Source organism: Poromitra crassiceps (assembly GCF_964638095.1).
Source record: "Poromitra crassiceps genome assembly, chromosome: 11".
Classification (NCBI taxonomy): Eukaryota; Metazoa; Chordata; class Actinopteri; order Beryciformes; family Melamphaidae; genus Poromitra; species Poromitra crassiceps.
The window spans coordinates 50,772,772-50,788,177 of NC_139643.1; the positions used below are offsets into that span (position 1 = coordinate 50,772,772).

The 15,406-nt window shown below is 43.0% G+C and overlaps 2 protein-coding genes across 2 annotated transcripts in view; both read right to left on the reverse strand.

The window, feature by feature from the left end:
* col28a1a (collagen, type XXVIII, alpha 1a) overlaps positions 1–972 on the reverse strand; it is a gene marked incomplete at both ends in the record, with an annotated part of 35,544 nt that extends 34,572 nt beyond the window's left edge. Inside the window, 2 exons of the mRNA XM_083646077.1 lie at positions 1–128; positions 852–972. The exon at positions 1–128 is cut by the window's left edge and continues 171 nt beyond it. Coding sequence (XP_083502203.1) covers positions 1–128; positions 852–972 — 249 coding nt within the window. The remainder of the gene's footprint in view (positions 129–851) is intronic.
* Positions 973–11,399: 10,427 nt separating this feature from the next.
* Positions 11,400–15,335, reverse strand: rpa3 (replication protein A3). The gene is made up of 4 exons (XM_083646764.1): positions 15,186–15,335; positions 14,999–15,073; positions 11,710–11,824; positions 11,400–11,609 (listed from the first exon to the last, which is right to left on the reverse strand). The coding sequence occupies exons 1-4, from the start codon at positions 15,282–15,284 to the stop codon at positions 11,527–11,529; spliced, it is 372 nt and encodes a 123-aa protein (XP_083502890.1). The 5' UTR covers positions 15,285–15,335; the 3' UTR covers positions 11,400–11,526.
* Positions 15,336–15,406: the final 71 nt, after the last annotated feature.

The following is a 15,406-nucleotide window of genomic DNA, read 5'->3' on the forward strand; positions in this document are numbered from 1 at the left end:
TGTGGCCTGGAGCTGCATCAGCTTGGTGCTGACGCGCAGCACGAACGCCTTCTGACGCTCAAACAGCAGCAGCTTGGCCTTCTCTGAGCTGTCCACGATGAACATGATCTCCACCGGGCAGACCAGGGCTGGGCAGGGAGCCAAACACACTCAGCTTTACATTTAAGGAACATCATATGGAAAAGCCCAGTTGGCATGATGGTGCAACCCAATCGCGGGATGTCGGTGTGCTTTGTTTATGCAATCCACGGATATGTGCAATCTCAAAGTCAACTGGAAACAAAACGTGCTATATACAGTAATGCTATATAAACATGATGGAAGTCTCAAAACACAGTCCCACACCAGCCATGTGAGGAGAAAATGCCTCCAAACGAGCCGTTTTGACTTGCGTAACATTGTGACATCACAAAGTAACATTGTGACATCACAAAGTAACATATCATTCAGTTAACTTGCCCGCTTACAGCACCAGGCACCAGGCCATGATCCTAACAGATCATCTTATCAGAAGTCCCGCCCCTTCAAAACAGTGAATGGGTAATGAGGGGAGAGACAGAGCAGATAGACGTCCCACAGAGGCTGGGTTTGAAGGGGGTGTGGGGGAAGGGTGCAACAGAATTCATAACCTTGTTTTAAAGACTCATGAGACATGTTTTAAACAGCGTAGATATAGCATAAAATGAGATCTTTATTAATAATAATAATAAAAATCCTGACATTGCACTACATTTAATAAGACATTTGACACGCCTGAAATGTATATACTTTTTCAAACTTTTCAAGGATCCATGGATTTTCTTCACCTTTGTCTATCTCATGGGCACACCTGTAAAAAGCAGAGCTCTTACTTTTCCCCTGGTTAACGATAACCCGGTTGTCGTCTCTCTGTCCCTTCCTTCTCCTGCCCTGGCCTCTGCTCGGCTCTGACAGGGCCAGAACCAGGAGCAGAACCTCCACAAACCGCTGCATCCACATCTTCTGGTTTCCGCTCAGCCTGGAGGAACATCAGAGATACGGAGGAGAGCAGGCTATGATGGAATTATTTTGTATCATGCTTCCCTCCAATCTAGTTAACAGCCTCTTGCATATCTGCAATTATGCAGCACAACTTGACTTTTCTCACAGGGTTCCTACACATTTTCAATAAATACATAAAGAAATCCATACTTTTTCCAAACCTTGATTTGTTTTGAAGATGGTGTCTGGTGTTCAATATAGACATAATATAATATAATATAATACAATATTATATTATATTATATTATATTATATAGACATCTTACCCCTGCTAACTAGGTCATATGAATATAGTGGATTTGGATGTGAGTTTGGTGCAGGGTATTTGATATAATGCATGCTGGCAGCAGCTGGGTCATAACAGCATCTCTCTATCTGAACATCTTCAACAAAGACTGTGAGTCAAAATTGATCTAGATTGTAGACCCACTTTCACTCAGCTTTTGTGTTGTAGACTACAACATAAAATAATCGGACCTGAACCACAGCATTTCCATACTGGAAATGATCAAATTTATTTTTAATACTTTTCCAGACTTTCCAGACCTGCATAGGAACCATACAGCCAATGGTAGGAAACCCATAATCCAGGGCCAGGCTACCAGAGACTGCAATGACTCCTTAACAACACAGGGGGGAGACAAACTACAACAAGCTGTACAGCAAAGCAGCAGTTTAAATCCTATTATCATGATAGCATGCGGTGTCCTGATGGCGGTAAAAGTGCACTGCACATTCTGTAAGCCGCCTATGAGTCTGTCTGAGCGATCTGCACTCTGATCAAATTGACTTGAGAGACTGACACCTACAGTCTTTAAAAACCCAACCCCCTGGCCCCTCCCCCCAAACTGTGTAGTAATACACTTAGCTGTGATGAGCTCAGAAATTCAGTAAATTAAACCAATGTGAAACACACAATCCAGCCTGTTCTCTAACCTCTCTAACTGCCAAGAGTACAATTGCCTTTTCATCTTAGAAAATAACCTGATATATGACAACAATAATAACATTACTATAGTGCCACTTATAATACTACTATTATTACTATTACTTACTACTACTACTAGCCTACAACTACTACTATTACTAATAATATTAATAATAACAACAACAACACATTATTAGGAATTATTTCACTAGGTAAAGTCAGCAGCAAGCTTGTGGAATGTACATTGGAGTGTGTATAAGGACTATTGTGGTTCAAATAATTAAACTAGAATAAGGCTAACAGGAATAGGCTAGTTTAGGCTACTTGCTACAATAAAATAAAGGCAGTTGTCGGTTTGACTGAATTTGGTGTCTATCAGGTTGACAGAGCTGATATAAAAGTAGAAAGTTGAATTCAGATGAATCAAAACAAACGGGCTCACCTCTGTGCTCTAAAACAGGAAACAGTCCCACATTAATAATCCATCAATTAGATCAATTAGCGCTGCTTTGCATAATCCACAAGTGGCTGTGGTGCTGTGTACACTCAGGGAGAAGCAGGGAGAGCTGCCTGGAATCAAACCTGCAGCAGCTCTCATAGTAAACCACGCCACTGTCAAGTCAGCCGCAATACCACAAGCATGACTTCCGGTCAGAACCTTCACAATAAAACCTGGATTGAAGCATGTGTGTGCGTTACTATAAATCACTGCTGATCATGTTTAATTTATGTCTTGTGATCTGGTGTAAATGGTCAACATGGACAACTTCCTTTGTCCATGTTCTGTGGGCATGAATTACAGACTGTTTAAGATGCATTCGCAGAATGGAGAAGAGACAGTCTGGCTTGAGAGACTAGGAAACGCCAGCTAATAATCACACACACACACACACACACTGGGAGAGATAATCAGGGCCACATCCACGAAAACACTCTTCCCATTAGCCTACAATCCCAACTTTTTAGTGAAGCGACAGTTTACGCTTTTATTTTGAAGGAAAATCCCCTAACTTCTGGGCCTACTTTGCCTATTTCTGGCAGCTTGACGCATGTCCAGCCAATTCCCACTGAATATTTATGAAGCGGGCAGCTAGCACTGATCTAAAGGCGCGGGGCCAGTATGATGCATTGTTAATCCTCAACAATATAGGATTTCATCCGGTAGTCTATCTTTACATCGCAGTCAATAAAACAAGAAGGTGAATTATGAGCTCCATCTGATCATCATAAGGAAAACCACCACCAATAAACTCAAATCAATGCTTTCAGAAAAGCCCCCCCCCCCCCCCCCCTCCCAAGATACTATCTTTATTTAACTTACACCAAATTGATGCGACTTACTGTGACGTTTACTATAATTTTATGTAACAATAGCCAGTGGGTGGCGCTGTGCAGTGAGTAAATGTCCCACCCTGAGACCTCGAGACGCTCTAGCACAGTGGTACGCAACCTTGCCCTACTCAGGAACTACATTGGGGGGGGGGGGGGGGGGATCTTTGCAAGAGCCACCATCTTAAAAAACAGTCCCTTTCCTCGCTTTATTTAATTTAGATTTGTATTTATTTATGTTAAGTAGGGCTTTAAAGAGCCACGACTACCCATAAAGGAGCCTCGGGTTGAGTATCACTGCTCTAGCGACAGACACGATAGCAGCCCATGGGGTTTTAGCATCCTTGCTAGAGCGTCCATGCCAGAGGCTGCCGGTTCGATTCCCGGCTGCAGGGGGACTACACAATCCGTGTTACATTTGCGTCATTACAAAACACACATATCACTGGCATGCATGCAACTATAGACCATTTCACCAGAATTGTGTTGCTAGGGAACAGTTTGGACTGAGGTTTATTTCCTGCCAGTTATTGTGTTCACTGGAACGGGAAGTAGGGTTAGGGCCAATTTTGAATCTTTATGTTGTCAAGTTGAAAAATGGTCTGTAATCTATAATAAGGGTCTATCTGTATCTAAAGCAACTATAGCTATACAGCTGTTTGCCTCATGCCTATACAGTGCTGGATCTCACTGCACTTCAATATAGCCTCCCTCGTCATAACTCATCACTTTTTTTTATCAATTTCATCACATCTCCCAAGCAAGGAAGCACTAAAAAATGACTTGACGGGGATCAGACAGAACATAGAGAAGGAAGTGGAAGTAGGCCAACTTGGGCGATTATTCTGAAATATGGTCCACTCAGTAGGGAGGCTTGTGAATATTTAGGATACTTTCAAGGTAACTTTTTTTTCTCGCTTACAGTATGTGAAGCGGCACCGCGAGAACGCCGGGCGGCTGTGAGCGACTACCTGCAGGATGTCAGAGTGAGAAAGACCCATTACCTGTCTGTCCCCATAAGTCATAGAGACAGGCTTAGATAAGGCCTCATCCCATTCCTGGTATAAATCACAGAGATGTCTGCAGACCTGCTGCTGCTCCTTCTGCAAGAAACAGTCAACCAACGTATAGTCGTTAAATATTAGCTGTACCGTGTGTGTGTGGGGGGGGGGGTACAGTATTAAGGTCAGCTAGCTACAACCAGTGATTAAGTTGTTAATATAAAGGAGGGTAAACCAATAAGGTCATAAGGCAAACAACCACCAATAGAAAGCAGAAACCAATACGTAGGTTACATCCCTGGCTACAGGTCTATGCATGCTGTGAACAAAGCATACCACAATGAGACAATAATAAAAGAAAGTTCAGTCAAAAGCTTCATAATAAAACCCACATTGACCAGACTGGCAGAGTAGCCTACAGAAATGAAAAAGAAGAATGTGCTCATTAGATATTGGGGTGGGGGGGTTGGTAGAGTCCTTTGTAGAGGGGTCTTTCAGGCCTTGTTGATGATGAGGCCGATGGCAGTTGGGAAGAAGCTGTTCTTGTGGTGAGAGGTTTTGGTCTTGACAGACCTCCTCTGTCTCTTGCTGAGGGGGAGCATTTCAAAGAGTGTGTGTCTGGTGGGGTGGGAGGCTGTGATCAACATACAGGTCGGCTACACATCTTTTACAATCAAACTGATAGATGCATGTTCTAACATCTTCCACCGCTTATCCAGAGTTGGGTTACAGAGGTATAGGGGATCCATCAGGGGACACCAAACTCCCCTTTCCCAGGCCACATTAACAGCTCTGACTAGGGCATGCCAAGGTGTTCCCAGCTGGATGCCTGTTGCTGGATGCCTGTTGCTAGATGCCTGTTGCTGGATGCCTGTTGCTGGATGCCTGTTGCTGGATGTCTGTTGCTAGATGCCTGTTGCTGGATGCCTGTTGCTAGATGCCTGTTGCTGGATGTCTGTTGCTAGATGCCTGTTGCTAGATGCCTGTTGCTAGATGCCTGTTGCTGGATGTCTGTTGCTGGATGCCTGTTGCTGGATGCCTGTTGCTGGATGCCTGTTGCTGGATGCCTGTTGCTGGATGTCTGTTGCTGGATGCCTGTTGCTAGATGCCTGTTGCTGGATGCCTGTTGCTAGATGCCTGTTGCAGGATGCCTGTTGCTGGATGCCTGTTGCTGGATGTCTGTTGCTGGATGTCTGTTGCTAGATGCCTGTTGCTGGATGCCTGTTGCTCGATGTCTGTTGCTAGATGCCTGTTGCTGGATGCCTGTTGCTGGATGCCTGTTGCTGGATGCCTGTTGCTAGATGCCTGTTGCTGGATGCCTGTTGCTCGATGTCTGTTGCTAGATGCCTGTTGCTGGATGCCTGTTGCTGGATGCCTGTTGCTAGATGCCTGTTGCTGGATGCCTGTTGCTGGATGTCATGTTGCTGGGCGTATGGGGGAGACAGGCGGTAATGCCGGCTGGCAGACGGCTCTGTGCTAACACAACTCAGCCAGGCGGCACTGGCACTACACCAGCTTAGAGTTTTGAAGGCACATCCTGATGCATTTGAACTTTTGACGCTATTTTGATAGGCTGAATAGTTTTCTACAGCACACGTCTGCACGCACAGGCACTTCCTGGACAAATGTGCGCCTGTCTGTTAGGAAAACAATCTGTTGCAATCACAGAACTTGAATGGATAGAATAATATCCTTCCAATGTCTTAGTAATTTGGACAGCACAAAATGCCGATTATGTAATTTTGAAGGTTTGAATGTTGAAATAGTGACAACAGAAGTCTGGGCATTAAGACCATGAAGTGTGTCAGACTTGCTTGAGAATGTTGCATACGAGTCTGATGTTTGCACCCCAACTGAAAGCTAACATTAGCAATGAGGCTAACGTAGCGTTGCTCTCTCTTATCTAGTCAACACATTAGCGTGTTACAGGGCATTCACACCATACGCCGAAGCAACGCTGAAGCCACAAGTTTCATTTCGGTGTCCTTGTTAACAGGCGAGGCCGTTCACACAGTGCCACGCTGAAGCTGCACTGAAGCGATCGTTCAGGATTCAGTTCTATTTTCCAAGCGTGAAGCTGCCAGACATGAAGTCAATGGAAGTTGTGGGCGGGGCCAAGGCACGCCGAGCGAGGCGCTGAGGAAAAGAGAGTGCTTCTTGTGTGAGCGGTTTAGCGTGAGCTCAGCTTCAGCGTGGCTTTAGCTTCAGCTCTGCTTCTGTTTAGCAATCCATGGCAGCAAGGAGACGGAGGTCTTTTGGTTCTTGCTACAAAAATCTCCTCTCAGCGACTTGCTATAAGTCAGTTTATGGAAGGTAGTCCAACGGTTTCCATCAAAATGGCCGCTGCTCCAACCATCCAGGAATGATGATTTGAATGGGAATGACAGTCAGTTCTGTCACAACCTTGCAGCGACAGAATAAAAAAGAACAGGAATGAAGAGACTTCAGCTTGGGGAACAATTGTTAAAGATTTAAAACTTGAATCACATCTATCACGGGCTGGTGTCACACCTAAAGCCCGCCTGTAGCTGCCTCTGGATGCTGATTGGTTGAAACCACTGGTGGTTCAAATTCAAACCAATAGATTAGAGCGTAGCAAAATGGATTCGTCTTGTGTGATCTTGCCCAAATCCAGCTGCCTCACAAGGTTCAAATGTCCACACAGGGATTAAGGTTTAAAATGTCCACACAGGGATTAAGATTAAGGTTTCATCTCAACTGATCTACATGTATCTGGATGCAGCAATAGCGACTCCAACCGAGATCAAGAAAGACTAACAGCCAGGTGGAGGCAGACTCCACCATCATTATGTAGGTGGCAGAGAGGGGTTCCAATATCAAAACACTTGACATAACCTCACCATAACCTCACTGAGCCCACGCCGAAACCCAACCACCTCCTCTGCGCTGAAACGAGCAAGTTTTTAAGTGAGTCCCATCTTTGGACGTTTGAAAACTCTTTGATGTGGCCATTTTATCTCTCTCTCCAACCACGATTGGCCTCAAACCATGTGGAGTCTACGAGCAGCAGCGCTCCAGGCACGAGCTCAAAACCTATAAAACCCAACGTGGCCGAGCTGAACTCGGCGTCATAATAAAACTAAAAAACGCTCGGCGAAGAGCGGGACTTCAAAGTGCCACATATACAGTATCTGCTGCTGCACAGAGACAGTTTTAGAGCCTCCCGACGCTTTGCAGCACGAGGCGCTCGCAGGTGTATGAAGACTTCTTGAACTTGGACCATGCTTGGATCATTCGTTAGACACGTATGTCACCTCTGGCACGCCTGACAGCTTCATAAGGGGGGAGTCCAGAGCCGATAGGCATGTGATAGATATGTGGAGGTTGTTTCAGACATGTTGGCTCACATTGTATCGCCGAGAACCTGCCGAGTGCCATGTTATAAAGTCATGATGATGTCCACCTCGGTATGCGGAATATGAAGGATTCTCCTCTGGAGGTATGGTAATGAGCTTTACAAGAGTCACACAGCCTGGTCCAGCAGTTATAGTGGTCACTGCGGGGTTAACAAGCTGGACAGAATGGCATCATAAAAGTCCAGCCTCACACACACACACACACACACACACACACACACAAAAAACGTCGTTAAAAGAGAAGGGATCTTCTGAAGGAGTAAGCTTGGAGGTGAGATTGCACGATTAGTCCTAATCGGTTGTAATGTTAGAGTTAGACCGATATCGCAGGGATATTATTTTCATAAAAATTGGATGTCAGCCAAACAATATTGCTCCCCCACAGATGTAATGGAGACGAAGAGATGAGTTTCTTCAACAGCTTCATAAGCATCAGTCTGTAAAACATGCAGTTAAACCTGCCTCGAGGTGCTCCTAAGTGCTGCTAACCCACCTCAGGGAATTTCAATAGAATGACTTTCAATGGGGTTTTTGTGTGTCCCATCAATGCTCTAACCCAGTGGTTCCCAAAGTGGGGGTCGGGAGCCCCTGGGGGGGTCACGGGACACCACTGGGTGGGTCGCGAGGTGATTTCCAGAATGTGTGAAATACAATTTAAAAATGATTAAAAAGAGCACATTTTAACCATAATTGTTACGTTTTGTTTGTTTCGTTTACAGAATTCTCAGCATGTGATGTGCACACAAACGCTTGCATGCTTCAACCACCTCCGGGGATAGTGGGGGGTCGCAAGCCTCTGGCACCGTTATTTTGGGGGTCGGGGGCTGAAAGGTTTGGGAACCCTTGCTCTCACCAGTGGTTCCAAAACTGGGGTACACATACCCCTAGGGGTATGTGGAGCTATTACAGGGGCTACTTGAGAGAAAGGAGAAAATGGAAAAATGCAAGAATAAATCATGGAAATTAATCAAACCTTAAAATAAATCTCCTCAGGAGGCAGATTGCAACTCTTTCACTCCATTTCTTATTTTGTAATTTTATATATATATATATATATATATATGTATATATATATTCATAGGCTGTAGTTTTCTCTTGCAGTTTTCTAAACAAAATGTTGTAGTCAGGTAAAGGGGGTACCTGGATTCAGAAATCACAGAAAGGGGGTAGAAGCCAAAAAAGTTTGAGAACCACTGCTCTAAACGCTGCTTCAGAGGCTTTCCTACATCCAGAATAAAATCCCTACTGAATATTTTGGAATTTTTGGCATTAAAATTGTCAAATTTTAATATATTGAATATCGGCAGAAAATATCAGATTGCAGCTTTAATCCAAAAATATCAGTATCGGCCTTCAAACATCTATATTGGTGAAACCCTAAAACATAATTGACTACTTTTATGTTTTAAAGTTTAAAACTTTGGGGTTGGAAATTATATCAACACAAATTATGGCCTCAAATTTTTCAAAATGATGTATTATCCACTTCTGTCCCAGCAATACATTTTCATGTGACAGGAGGAGCTAGGCAACCTTTGATGTTTTTTTGTTTTGTTTTCTTTTGTAGATTCAATAATTTTCCAATTGACTGCTCTTTGCAGCACAGACAGGACAGGACAGTCCAGGCCAGTCGAGCACAGAGAGCTTTTGGATTCTCGTACCAGACTAGATTAAAAGAAAACAAAACGAATGAATGATGACAGGACAGCAGGTCTGGATGGGTGTGTACTGTGTGAGATTGAAGTTGATAGCAGCAGTGAATGGAAGTGGAGGAGAGCAGATGCAACAACAGTCACCGCGCTGTCTCGACTTGCTGCAACATGGCAGCTGCCTCCCTCCAGGCTACTTCTTCTCCCACCCATCAAGAGGTGAGGTGGGATATATACGTAGCGGGGATGGACTTAGTTCCACCAGCAGCCATGATGAACCTGCCTCTAATGATATACACATCCATAGATCAATGTGCTCTATGTGACAGAGAGAACTTCCTCCCACATCTCTTGTGTGTCTCCATTGGAAAGAGACAGGTATCAGCACTCCTTTGAGACATGAAGCTTATAGGCCTATTCACCCATGGGGCTTTGGACAAATGTGATCATATTATTAGAGGTGGGAATCACCAGATACCCACGATACGATACTAAAACGATACTTGAGTCACGATACGATAGTATTGCGATATATTGAATATTGTGATATTTCGATATATTGTCAAACTTCTTTTCCTATCTCTTCCTTGACCTCACCGGAAGTAAAACATGCAGTGTTTTTTTGTTTTGTTTTGTTTTGGCCCCACACGTAGGCTACATTATTAAGCTTCTCTGGACTCAATACGCCACTGCAGGCACGGACTGCACCATCAGGCGCTTCGGGCAGATGCCCGCCTGACATGCCTGGCCTGCATTTTTTTTTTTTTATATCGATACTTGGCGTCCAAATATCGATACAATATCGTCAGGCAAAATATCGCGATACTATGGTGTATCGATTTTTTCCCCCACCCCTATTATTCAATAGAACAATATCTAATGAAAATATGATTTAGTAATGATTCCTCGCTGTTCATGGTAAATAAGCTTGATTTCAAATATTACTAAAAACAGTCTAGCCAAGGTGCAATTTATTCCTCATTGCAGACATTTTCTTGATATGAAGTTTGTAAGCACATCACATGTTGGTTTTAATAATGTACATTCACAACTCAACATTCAATTCCTCCTAGTCCATAAAGGTGAGTGTATGCAAATTTCATTGAGTATTTAAGGTCAAAGTTCAGATAAAAGAGCAAGTGAGTGCACAAGTTGCTGTATAGACCATTTTCACGGGGGCCATTTTGTGTCGAAAAGGCAGAATAAACACAGGTGCAAGCAAAACACTAATGAGGGTTTCCACATTCCAATCATGGAAGTTGGAAACCCTCATTAGTGTTTTGCTTGCACCTGTTTACCCTGCCTTTTCGACACAAAATGGCGCCCGTGAGAAGGGTCTATTGGCCTGAGAGCTTTGAGGCTGCAGGTCCAACTTGTATAAACCATTTGGAACCAGCAGAGAGCGCTATACTCAAAGACAATGCACAATTACAGCAATACAGTGAGGTCCCAAGTTTCAGACAGCCAAATGTAAGACTTTTAGGGTAATTTGACAAGCTAAATAAAGACAATAACAAAGCTCTGAAACTACAGTGGAATCCGCTTATAGTGATCACTGTTATAGTGATCAACCGCTTATACTGATCAAAAAGCATTGTCCCGAACCATTCCGCTTACAGTAATTATTTTGGGCCTTGTCACACATGAAAACAATGGAAAATATGTTTCAATCTACAGTATCTTTATTATTTTTTACTTACAAACTGCCAAAAATGAGCCAATGAGATACAGCAGCGATACTCAGTCATGTCTATCAGTCTGTGTCGATGCGAGACAGCTGTGTTTGAAACAGCTGGAGGCCTAACTTACTCTATGTATTCTTAAAGTCAATAACATTCAGTAGGATAAATAATGGAGCTGTCAGTTTCATCACCTTATGTGTACTGTATTCGTGTAATAATAAATATCAATTAGATGGTAATCTACATTAGAAATAAAGAACATTTAAAAAAAATCGGTTATAATGATCATCACTATAAGAGGAGTGCACTGTATTTAAATGAGCAGTATAAGAAAAGGAGATGGAGAAATTAAATGTTTTAGGGGACATTTTTCATATTGTAAAAAGAAAAATGCACACATTTGTTCAAGGGTTACATTTTTATTACCAAAACCAACATTGTTTTTTTTTACAAATCTATTTTACACTCCGAACAAAAACTGTGCACAAAACAAGGCAAGGAAATCAACGAGGCTCTTAAGTGAATTCAAACCCCAGAGGCTCATCCGCTTGTTGCCACCTCAAAGGGATAATGCTGAGGGAAGTCGTGGATGACCTTCAGGGCTTCATTGTACAGCTGTAAATCTGCAGGTGACAGAGAGACAAAGCCAGACAATATGAAGTCATGCTGCTGTATGGCAGGCAGCCAGGCACCCACTGCTCCTGTGAAGAAAGGAAGACCTACCAAAGGAGATGCCCTTGTCTTCTCGTAGGATGTGGTATTCAGAAGCCATTAATACGCCTTTGTTGGACACCACACCCACGACCTCCACAATCATGCTGTTCAGCTCCTCCTGAAGCTGTGTGTGGACAAAGTTCAATAGGATTTATCATGCTGTTCAGCTCCTCCTGAAGCTGTGTGTGGACAAAGTTCAATAGGATTTATCATGCTGCTCAGCTCCTCCTGAAGCTGTGTGTGGACAAAGTTCAATAGGATTTTTATATGCCTCATATTCCGATTGTGCAAACTCAAAACTCTGCATTGTGGGTACATTTTGATGTCACCACTAATGGGATCATCATTTCTCAACGCAAATGCCAGAATAAAATATCGGCAATCCAGGGATACGTACAATCTCAATGTAAATTTGAAAGCATGTTTAATTGTTGAATTTCAACCCAATTATGTCAAATTCTGCAGTATCCAAGTTTTACAATTGATTGCATTTTTATTGGTAAATGTGATTTCATATGGCTCTACTTAGCAGCGATGGCTGCTGTCTCTCCCTGTTACACATAACATTACTGTATATTTGTGGGAGTGGTAGAAGTCTACTAGTCCGCTACTGTTGATGTCCAGTGTGATGGCAGAGAAACGTGTTTGTTTATTTGCAGCGTCGCGTGTAACGTTAGTTAGATGAGGCACACACACACACAAAAACAGACAGGCATTTTATGTAATCGCACATGCTGACATCGTGATTGCGATTAATGGTGCAGCACTAAACAAAACAAGGGTTGAATTTGAAAACCTCACTGCCTTTTCAACGATAAATGTAAATAAAGCAACTGGTTCTGTTTAGGCAAGTAAAACAACTTGGTTAAAGCCCCATTCAGCAACTTTTCCAAGTTTTGCTATTGGGGAAACAGCGCCCTCTGGGTGCAATAGCATCGGTATCGATATCGCCGTTCAAAGTCAACAAAACACAGCGCGAGAAAGCTCTATGTATGTACATGTTGTGACATCAGGTACTCACCACGTGATGAAATAATAATCCATAGTTACGTGAAAGGTCATTTTTGTAGCAAATCCACACTGAGTTACTTCCTTGTTTTACTGAACACAGCGCTTCAGCTGTACAGCACATGTGCCTCCAGGACACAGGCATGAAATTGCTTAGTCCCAGGAGAGGCCTTTGGAGGGCGGTGTGTGACCAATAGAGGCGACATTCTCCCTGTTATAAGTCACTGTACCATCTCTAATGACTAAAAAGCTGTTATATTAAGGTGAAAAAAATGCTTATTGGGGCTTTAAGATTAGGGTTATAGTTTGGGTTAGGCCATGGCTCGGACTTGAACATGGCCCTCCGGTGTGAAAGGCAAACAATAGCAGACTGTATGAGGTTTTATTCTGGTGCTATTTCAATAGCAGACTGTATGAGGTTTTATTCTGGTGCTATTTCAATAGCAGACTCTATGAGGTTTTATTCTGGTGCTATTTCAATAGCAGACTCTATGAGGTTTTATTCTGGTGCTATTTCAATAGCAGACTGTATGAGGTTTTATTCTGGTGCTATTTCAATAGCAGACTGTATGAGGTTTTATTCTGGTGCTATTTCAATAGCAGACTGTATGAGGTTTTATTCTGGTGCTATTTCAATAGCAGACTCTATGAGGTTTTATTCTGGTGCTATTTCAATAGCAGACTCTATGAGGTTTTATTCTGGTGCTATTTCAATAGCAGACTGTATGAGGTTTTATTCTGGTGCTATTTCAATAGCAGACTCTATGAGGTTATATTCTGGTGCTATTTCAATAGCAGACTGTATGAGGTTTTATTCTGGTGCTATTTCAATAGCAGACTGTATGAGGTTTTATTCTGGTGCTATTTCAATAGCAGACTCTATGAGGTTTTATTCTGGTGCTATTTCAATAGCAGACTCTATGAGGTTTTATTCTGGTGCTATTTCAATAGCAGACTGTATGAGGTTTTATTCTGGTGCTATTTCAATAGCAGACTGTATGAGGTTTTATTCTGGTGCTATTTCAATAGCAGACTCTATGAGGTTTTATTCTGGTGCTATTTCAATAGGAGACTGTATGAGGTTTTATTCTGGTGCTATTTCAATAGCAGACTGTATGAGGTTTTATTCTGGTGCTATTTCAATAGCAGACTGTATGAGGTTTTATTCTGGTGCTATTTCAATAGCAGACTGTATGAGGTTTTATTCTGGTGCTATTTCAATAGCAGACTGTATGAGGTTTTATTCAGGTGCTATTTCAATAGCAGACTCTATGAGGTTTTATTCTGGTGCTATTTCAATAGCAGACTCTATGAGGTTTTATTCAGGTGACCAGGCTGCATTTCTTTCCCCTGTCTTAGACGTGATGAGCTAGTGTTGCTGTCAAGCAGGGAGGAGGAATATTCTGTGAAGTGGTTTTTCATCATGACAACAGGGAAAGTGAATCACATGATTATCAAAAGCTTCATTCAAACCCGAGTAAGATCTGAACCAAAGTATGAACGGACTCCTTCCTTCCATGTGACTGATGATTTGTGGTGCGATTCAGTTGACAATGAAGGATTTACAACAGTGCATTCCAGCTGTGTTAAGTCCCATGCTAACTATCGCTTGTGCACAGAGCAAGTTATTTCACCTTTGACCTAAAATATGATCTGGTTCCTGGTTGCTGTAGTGTGTATTTTAAGATTAGGCAAGTCTTGAATAGATCAATAGAAAGGCAGAATATTGACTTAAACAGTGATGGAAGATATTCATCTCTGGTGCAGCTCGGTTTGGTGGTTTATTTGGAGTGGCAAATGAGAGCAATTTAGTGCCATGTAAAAGATGTCACGAAAATATGTTTGTTTTAACCTCTATGAGCTATAATTACTGGGTGGTAGCCGTTTAAGCTTTAAGTTTAACTCTAAATTGTAAACAGTGCAGTACACCCTCCCAACCACTGAGCTCCCAACCATTACATCCGGCGCTGTGGAGCAGTTGAAACCCGAAATGACAGCCGAAGAAGGCTGTTTTTGAGCTATTTTCTTTAGCTCTGGCATGAGAATAAAGGCTCGGTATTGGAAACTACCTACTATTTTTGGATACTATTGTGCCCGATTATTGGATAACAACATTGTGCATGGGTAAGGTAAAACATTTTATTGCGATTGATAGCATGTATGTCGCTTGAGACCATTCTAACCGATGCCTGCAGCTGACTGAGGGGTTGCTACAGCGAGACTCATCAGTCTGAAGAATGAAGGCTGAGTCTGGCGTCGGAGGCTAAAGTTACTTTAAACAGTCACTCACAGGGTCGTTGAGTTCTACTGACGCACGCTTCTCTTCTCCATCGACGAGCTGGAACGACTTCCCTGTCGGGTGTACCTGACAAAAGCACACAGGTCAGGATGGAAGCATTGTTAGTAGCTAACAGCTGTCTGGGCTACTACGAAAACCCCACCAGACATTTCCCACTCAAGCTACTTTAAACAGCCACCTGCTCGGCGCGTCCCAGAAAGCAGACCGGCTTGCTGATGTACTGCGACAGCATGGAGCTGTTGATCCTGGCTCTCGGGACATCCAGTATGCCTGACATCTTGAAGGTTCGCTGCAGAAGATGTGTGACGGCGCGGGGAGAAAATGGGATCACTGCAATATCGCGGGAAATATTTGGGTGTTTTGACTTTGTACCACGGGACACACCAAATGGGCGGAGTA

Bases quoted from the DNA above. Each gene is read 5' to 3' on its own strand.
- rpa3 (XM_083646764.1), bottom strand. From the start codon at position 15,284: ATGTCAGGCATACTGGATGTCCCGAGAGCCAGGATCAACAGCTCCATG. The intron at 15,074-15,185 runs GTGGCTGTTTAA...TGCTTTTGTCAG, and splicing joins TTCTGGGACGCGCCGAGCAG to GTACACCCGACAGGGAAGTC. The intron at 11,610-11,709 runs GTAGGTCTTCCT...TGTCACCTGCAG, and splicing joins AGACAAGGGCATCTCCTTTG to ATTTACAGCTGTACAATGAA.